The sequence below is a fragment of the Mchenga conophoros genome, linkage group LG7, assembly GCF_057382185.1.
Source record: "Mchenga conophoros isolate Kocher_MC1m ecotype Shallow Benthic linkage group LG7, M_conophoros_male_GT1.1, whole genome shotgun sequence".
Lineage (NCBI taxonomy): Eukaryota > Metazoa > Chordata > Actinopteri > Cichliformes > Cichlidae > Mchenga > Mchenga conophoros.
In genome coordinates this window covers 65,655,522-65,663,521 of record NC_140532.1, presented here as the reverse complement: position 1 = coordinate 65,663,521, position 8,000 = coordinate 65,655,522, and the positions used below count along the sequence as shown (strand labels likewise).

The 8,000-nt window shown below is 41.4% G+C and overlaps 1 protein-coding gene across 1 annotated transcript; it reads left to right on the top strand.

Moving 5' to 3' along the window:
• Positions 1-1,397: 1,397 nt before the first annotated feature.
• On the top strand, positions 1,398-5,238 carry LOC146571590 (troponin I, fast skeletal muscle-like). The gene is made up of 7 exons (XM_085280839.1): positions 1,398-1,500; positions 3,520-3,553; positions 3,691-3,727; positions 3,807-3,935; positions 4,117-4,206; positions 4,521-4,697; positions 5,014-5,238. The coding sequence occupies exons 2-7, from the start codon at positions 3,546-3,548 to the stop codon at positions 5,107-5,109; spliced, it is 537 nt and encodes a 178-aa protein (XP_085136965.1). The 5' UTR covers positions 1,398-1,500; positions 3,520-3,545; the 3' UTR covers positions 5,110-5,238.
• Positions 5,239-8,000: the final 2,762 nt, after the last annotated feature.

Here is an 8,000-nt window from a genome sequence, read left to right as displayed (position 1 = left end):
CAGCTGCTCATGTGTTGGAAGTGATTTGAGCACACACAGCTCTGTTATGTTGAAGCCGTTCAGAGTTGGTGTTGTGTGCACGCTTAGTGAGAAGCACAGACTGATAATGGACACAACCACTGTGATGTCACCCATTACCATTTAAGAAATTAGCTCATTGCTAAATGTTGATTTGTAAGCCACTCCCACCCTGGAAGTTCCCTGAATAAGCACAATGTGGAGGTCAAACTGTCTCCTGTTGCTTCGTTTGTGCCCTGGTTCCTCTGACATGCACTAAAGAACTAAGTTCCTTCAATCAGGAAATTTCCTGCAGTGGAGCCAGAGAAAGAAAATGACAGACATCCAGAGAATACGAGACAATATGAGATCCGAATGATCAAAATCTCCAGGTTCCTGCTGGAGTATTTGGAGAGAACCCGGCCATGTGGCGACAGTGCTGTCCACTTCCTCTCGTACAGCCCGCTCACCTGCAGTGTCACATTTTGTACTTTCTGCTCCACTAATTATGTTCCAGATTTAAATCTTAACATTAAATATAATAAAAGGTTATAGTATAAACGATGAAGCTACCAAGCAGATTTCAGATATGTTGAAATGAGTTCCAGCTGTAACAGCTGCACGATCGCTTCTGAATACAAAACACTTATGTAATGCAAAGCAATTATCAGACTCGTGTGCAGCGCCACTTTCTGTGTAATACGCCTGAATGAGGGCACAGGGCTGCACAAGAGCATGAAAATTGTTCCCAGTGTAGTCTTTATTCTCCCTCTGCTGCCACATTAACAAAAAAGCCTCGTTTTGAGCCACTGGTAGAGCTTCAGCAGCATAACAGAGCATGAAAGCAGCAGATTGCATGGAACTGTCATGTCACCTCTCCTCAGAAAAACCTTTTTTTTTATTTCTCATCTATTGCCTTATTAAGAGGAAAAACAGGAAACAGTGGGGAATTCCCGCTCTGTTTTTTTCCCCTCCTGCACTGAAATGTAGAAAGTGCTTGGCCACCTTCTGTTAACAGCTTCTTAATTGTATCCTTCAGCCAGGGTCTTGACAACATTGCTCTGCCCTCCCACCTGCTGTCTCCTTAACTTTCATCACTCCTGCTCCGTGATCTCCTGAAAAACTGCCTAAAACCCCTCGACCCTGTAAATATACCATATGCTGTTTGATTTGCAACTTCTGCGTTTCTACTCAGTACAGGAGCGACTTCCTTTTTGGGGGTAGGAAGAGAATAATTCAATAAGCAAAGCAATCTGGGCAGAAGGGGTTATTTATAATGACGAGATAGGGCGGGGAGATTCTCAGGGGGTGAGGAGGGGAGGTCAGATATAATATTTCAGGTGCTGGATCCCATTGGTCAGTGAAAAAGTTGCCTTCCATAAAGAGAAAGATGGGGTTCCCTTTGCCTTTTGGGAATGCAGTATATATACCAACTTATAGCACCAGGAACGAGGCTGCTTCCCAAATCGGTTGGTCATTTCTGTTTTCCTCATCAGCCAAAAGGTGAGAAATCTCTTAGACTACCTTTTGGACAGATCTCGTTCTGTTGCAGTTCATTGAAGGGATCTTTTTTTGAGGTTTTGGTAAAAGCTAAAGCTAAACTTGTGATGTGGTGAGAAGAAACGAGCTCATTAGAAAGTGTCACTGCAGGATGATGATGATGACGATGGTGATGAGAAGCTTTTTAATGCCAGTATGGTTTGTTTTGGGGGTGGCGCTGTCAGCGCTCCAGGTGTGAAGTGCAGTGTGATGAGGTGTGCTGGTGCAAATGGACTCTCGCGTTTGGAAAGTGATAGTCCCAGTGTTTCTCGCCGTGTCATCACAGAGGTCGTGTGTCACATTTATCTGGTCTAATGCAATCAGCTCCATGTTTTATACAGATAAGCTCCAATACATGGAAACATCAGCATCCAAAACATAATTGAACGCAGTGAAATGTCATCCGTTTTGTATTTGTAGAAAGAACAAAACTCTTCTGTCGGTGCTGTGCTGTGCTGTGCTTTTTTGGAAATCGAATTTCCCAGAGGAACCCACCCGAGGGATTAATAAAGTTCTATCTAATCTAATCTAATCTAAACTCAGTGGGACTGAGTCACCTGTAAACACTCTGAGAGCTTCAGCACCTGTAGCTGTCACAAGTCCAACCAAAGTGCGACAGCTGCACAGAAGAAGTGCACCGATGGTGTTCTGCCTTGCGAGTAATTAGAAATGCGTTACATTTTCAACTCTCTGTGATCCTTCAGTGGTTGTTTTGTGGTACGTTGTGTCATTATCCCAAAAGAAAAGCTTAAAGTCACTTCAAACATGTGCTCTCCCTTTTGTATCATCAGTACTTTTTTCTTCTCATGGTTTAAATTTCTGATGTTTGGAGTTTGCGAGTTCTAAAAAGTTGAGTGTTGTTGAGAAATGGTGGGAGTTTGAAGGCATCAAAATAACTTTAAATTTATTGTTTTTTTCTTGAGACCATCTTGAGATCCGCATCTTTTAACTGATGATGATGATGATGATGATGATGATGATGTGTGTGTGTGTGTGTGTGTGTGTGTTATTCCATAGAAATATTAAGCTTTTTATTGGATTCTGTTTTAATACTTTGAATGCTAGAAAGCTTGGATGAGATTAAAAAAAGAAGAAAGGTTCAAACTGCAGATTTATGCAAAGTGATGCTACGATTCTGTATTCTGGGCTGAATCTGGGTTAATTTTGTCATTTGCAGGAATGTCTTGTTGGTCCAACCTGGACCAAAAGTCACGATGTAGGCCTGATACTATTTAGAGCAAATGTAGTGTGTGCTGTTGGTAGCCCAAAAATCAAGAGCTGGGGGCAAGAAAGGTTTTGCAATTATTGTGTGGACCACATGTGGTCCAAATGCCACAAACGAGCTTGCCATCTATGCCATATAAGGTGCACCTAAGTTAAGCCAGTTGGACTCACCCTTAGTCTGTACCATCAATCAGGGCTGAATGTGGCCCAGAGAAACTACAGATTGTGGACCACATTTGCGCTAAACATTTATTGCTAGTTGAGTACTGAGTACTGAGTATCTAAGGAAGATTCTTGATTCTTCTTGGTTAAAAATGGCAGGGTCCTTATTTCCCTCCTCTCGGTCTGGGTGCAGCGATTGTTGATCTGGATTGTTCTGCTCAGTCTCTATTTTCAGAGAAGGCATTTCATGACTTAGTCATGTCTGAGATGTTTGCACCAACACAGGAGGTATCAAGTTTTTCTTAATAATCTTCAAGAAGACAGACAAGGAAACCCAGGGGGGGACAACAGACCCAAAATCCTGATCCTAATTTAGCCTAGAGGCTTTTCCTCGAGGAGTACCGCTGATCCTCAAGTCGGTGTTGTGTTTCTCCTAAGTGGAGTTATTCTTTTCAATAGAAGCATTCTTGAACTGTTTCTCAGTCTGACCCCATTTTAACCTGCCTTCCTTCCCAATCTTTCTGTTAGCCCATGACTTCACAGTTATTTCCTAATAATTAACCATTCTTTCCCCTTCCCCCTAATGTTTTTCTGCAGGGTTTTGAACCCAAACAAACACCAAGATGTCGGGGTGAGTACTTCTGTCTTGTTTTTACACAAGTCTGAAAAAGTTCTTAAACATTTTGAAGTAAAAAAAACAAACGATTTATCTAAGCTGATTTTGAATTTTGAAGTTTGCTTATGACAAACGGATTGATTTTCTTTTAGGAAAAAAGTGTCATCAAGTCGTAAGCATCAGCTGAAGGTAAAAGCTCTTTTGCAATCGGAACTATTTGCAATCTGCATGTACACTCGATGTGACATGTACGTTATTTTTTTTGAAGAGTTTGATGCTGTCCATCGCTAAAGGTATACTGGAGGAGGAAGAAAGAGAGCGAGAGGAGGCAAAGAGGAGGTACATAGCTGAGACCTGTCCTCCTGTGTCCATGCCCAGGACCATGCAGGAGCTGCAGGCACGTCACAAAAGAACACCAACACTTGTGCTGAGGATGTCACACAGACTAGCGACCTGGCTCGTTAATGACCATTTCATGTCCAGCATTTGCGTTCTAATATGCATCTCTGTTGGGTAACGTCTGGAAAAGTTCATAGTTGCAGTGCATGTGTAACAATGGCTTTTGCATCTGTGCTCAGGATCTGTGCAAGGAGATCCACTGCAAGATCGACGGGATCGATGAGGAGCGATACGACCTGGAGATGAAAGTCAACAAAGCCAACAAAGAGGTAGAATATAACCCTGCGGAACCTGCCGTGCGTCCATCATCAGAAGCTCGGGCTGTGCTTTGCTTGAACATTTAAACTAAGGTATCGGTTGATGGTGAAGTCTTCCATCAGCAGAAGGATGTCATGTCAGATTTAGGGAGTGTGAATAAAATTATGTAAAACACAGCACCGCTGCCCAGATGGCAAACCTTCTACTTTTTTTCACCCGACACTTTAATGTTCTGATGATTAAATAAAACTGGAATATCCAGTGCTTTGGATCAAATTCCATGCTGAAGAACTTTCATCATGGTCTCTGTAATCTTCTTTTCCAGATCGATGACCTGAAGATTAAAGTCCAGGACCTGATGGGCAAGTTTAAGAAGCCCGTGCTGAAAAAAGTACGCATGTCTGCAGACGCCATGCTGAAAGCTCTGCTAGGCTCCAAACACACAGTTAACCTGGACCTGAGAGCCAACCTGAAGCAGGTCAAGAAGGAGGTGAAGGACGAGGTGAGGACCTGGTTGGATGCATATTTTATAAATGTGTTTGTTGTTGTCTCAAAAGCAGCAGCCAGTAATATTTATCAATGTGCATTTATCATTTGATGCTATATTTTTTAGATTTCTAACATTTTGTCACTTAAGCAACATTTAATCAAATTTCATTAAATAGCAACGACATTTAATGTCGTTGCTATTTAAGTTAGAGTCATATTAGACTCTAACTTGGTGTATGAGGCTGAGATTACTCTCATTCTTCTCATTATTCTCTGACACTGTTTAATTAAAGCACCTAACCTGGCTCTCTTTTTTGGTTGTGTTTTAGGACAAAGAGCTCCGTGATGTCGGCGACTGGCGCAAAAACATTGAAGACAAATCCGGCATGGATGGGAGGAAGAAGATGTTTGAGGCTGAGGCCTAAACAATGCTTAAGAGTATTTTTAGTTTCTGTTTGTCACTGACGGGCTTAATGTGACGATTAGAAAGCACACAACCATTTTTGATCCTGTAAACATTTTTACTGAATAAACAAACAATTCCTGCTGAAGAAGATGTGCTGTCTTTACTTATGGTAATGCCAACCAGGTTGAAGCATTTCTGGTTTACACTAATAGAAACCAAACTATGACAGTAGAGACAGCCACAGTCTAAAAAATAACCTCTAAATGATAACTGCGCTGTGATGGCTCATGCTTATGGACATAGTGTGTGTTTAACTGAAGAAAATGTGATTTATTCCAAAACAACAGTGAGTTTTGGTGTTTTTTTAATTTGGATATTTTTAATTTGGATACCCAAATTAAAAATATCCAAAGTTTGTAATAATGAGCGTTTGGCTGACAGGGATCACTGCACACACTCAGTAATCCCTGTCAACCAAACTCTCAGGCTGCCGACTGCTCGAAACACTTAACTTCACGCAGTTTTTTATACTTTTCCCTCTGTATGATATCATAGACATAATACTTTAATCTTTGCATTATTATTATTATTATTATTATAGTTGAACAATGACTTTTCAGCATCACGATGATTGTTTTTGAGAACATTTCTTAAATATTCTTTAACCTGTGGTCAGCTAGCTGACTATTTGGTGTTAAGAATATGCATTTCATGGCTGTGCTGACATACCGAAGTGGAGGTTGGGATAGTTTTCAATAAATAGGAGTGAAGGGAAAATGAAACGACACATGTCCTTTATTTTTTCTTAAAAAAAGATCTTTGTGGTTTCTCTTTAGCTTGTTAAAAAGCAGCAGCTCTAATGCGGTTCAGAGTTCCGGACTGAGTCGTGTTTGTGGCTGTTTTTGCTTTAAGAGGCCCAAAGGATCTAATGGTGTCAGGCAGATTAACTAAAACTCTAAATTCATCTTCGATGGCTCTTTGATTTTTGGTGACAGACAGAGGTGACACCAAGACTTCATACAAATCACCTTGGAATTGAATCTTTCCCACAGGTTTCACAGTTTGATAGAAAAGATGACTGTTTAAGAAAAAGCAGAATATCTTTGTATGTGTTTGACCTCCCTGTTTGCTTTGGGTACAGCAGAACTTTTCGTAGTGGTTTGCACCATCCAACAGTTATAATGATGGTTGGATCTTTTGTCAATAAAAGTTCAGTCGAAGAATCCTGAGTGAGAAAAGTTCCACAAATTGCAAATATAGACCAATAAACCAATATGTCATTTTTTAAAGATTTATTTGTGATCCCAGTTTTCATCTGATGAGCTGATTGTTATTTCTACAATTTGGAAGTTTAATGAAGTCACACAAAGTTTGATCCTCATCCTTCATAATCATACACATTTATAGGGATGGGCTGAAGCTTGTATGTGTGATTTTTAAGGCTACAAAACACATTTAAGCTCTGCTACAAACAGCAATTTTACACTGACTACAAGCGTCACAATCTAAAGCTAAACTCTTAGTTTTCCTCAGAACTATTTTTAGCTTTAGTTTTATCTTATTTGTTTTTTGCCTATGAAGAAATCTGAGCACCAGTATCACAGTATATAACATATTGGTACCCTGGATGTTTGATCAGTTTTCTCATTGAAAACACAATTGGAGATAACTCCACAAATCTATAACTTTCAAGGTTCCTATGAGCATGGAGGATTCTGGTTTCTCAGAAGAAGCTAAATGATATGAAAGTTCTGCTTTTTACCTACATTCTGATACCAGGCTCGTCTTTTAGTTGTTATTCTTTCTGTGTCAACAACGTTTCTGAAATACTCGTGTTTAACTCGGAATATTACAACCATATGGTTTACAAAGCTTCATAAAATTTATTATTTAAATATACTATGAAAAAAAATCTTGCTTTTGGGCTCATGTAAAAGTATAATATAAGAAAGCAGAAGTATAATTCCCGGGAGAAAAAAACTATTAAAGAGATGAACATTTTAACTGCTGATCATTCACATGAACATTAAATTTAAAGTTGTTTTGGATCATGCTCAGAAATAAAAAAAAATGTCTCGAGAAAGACATTTGAGTCTCAATTGGAAGTAAAATGATATATAAAATTAAAGGTTTATTTATTCAAATGCATAATCTTTAAAGAAATTTGGATTGTCCATCCATCCATCCATCCATCTTCATCCGCTTTGTCCGGGGCCGGGTCGCAGGGGCAGCAGCCTAAGCAAAGAGGCCCAGACCTCCCTCTCCCCAGCCACCTCCTCCAGCTTATCCGGGGGAATACCAAGGCGTTCCCAGGCCAGCCGAGAGATATAATCTCTCCAGCGTGTCCTGGGTCTGCCCCGGGGCCTCCTCCTGGTGGGACATGCCTGGAACACCTCACCCAGGAGGCGCCCAGGGGGCATCCTTGTCAGATGCCCGAACCACCTCAGCTGGCTCCTTTCGATGTGGAGCAGCAGCGGCTCTACTCTGAGCCCCTCCCGGATGGCCGAACTTCTCACCCTATCTCTAAGGGAGAGGCCAGCCACCCTTCGGAGGAAGCTCATTTCTGCCGCTTGTATCCGCGATCTCGTTCTTTCGGTCACTACCCACAGCTCGTGGCCATAGGTGAGGGTAGGGACGTAGATCGACCGGTAAATTGAGAGCTTCGCTTTTACACTCAGCTCCCTCTTCACCACGACGGACCGGTGCAGCGTCCGCATTACTGCAGCTGCAGCCCCAATCCGTCTGTCGATCTCCGGCTCCCTTCTCCCATCACTCGCGAACAAGACCCCGAGATACTTGAACTCCTCCACTTGGGGCAGGAACTCATCCCCGACCCGGAGTGGGCACTCCACCCTTTTCCGGCTGAGAATTTGGATTGTTATTAAATGAATGATACCAATTAATACATTT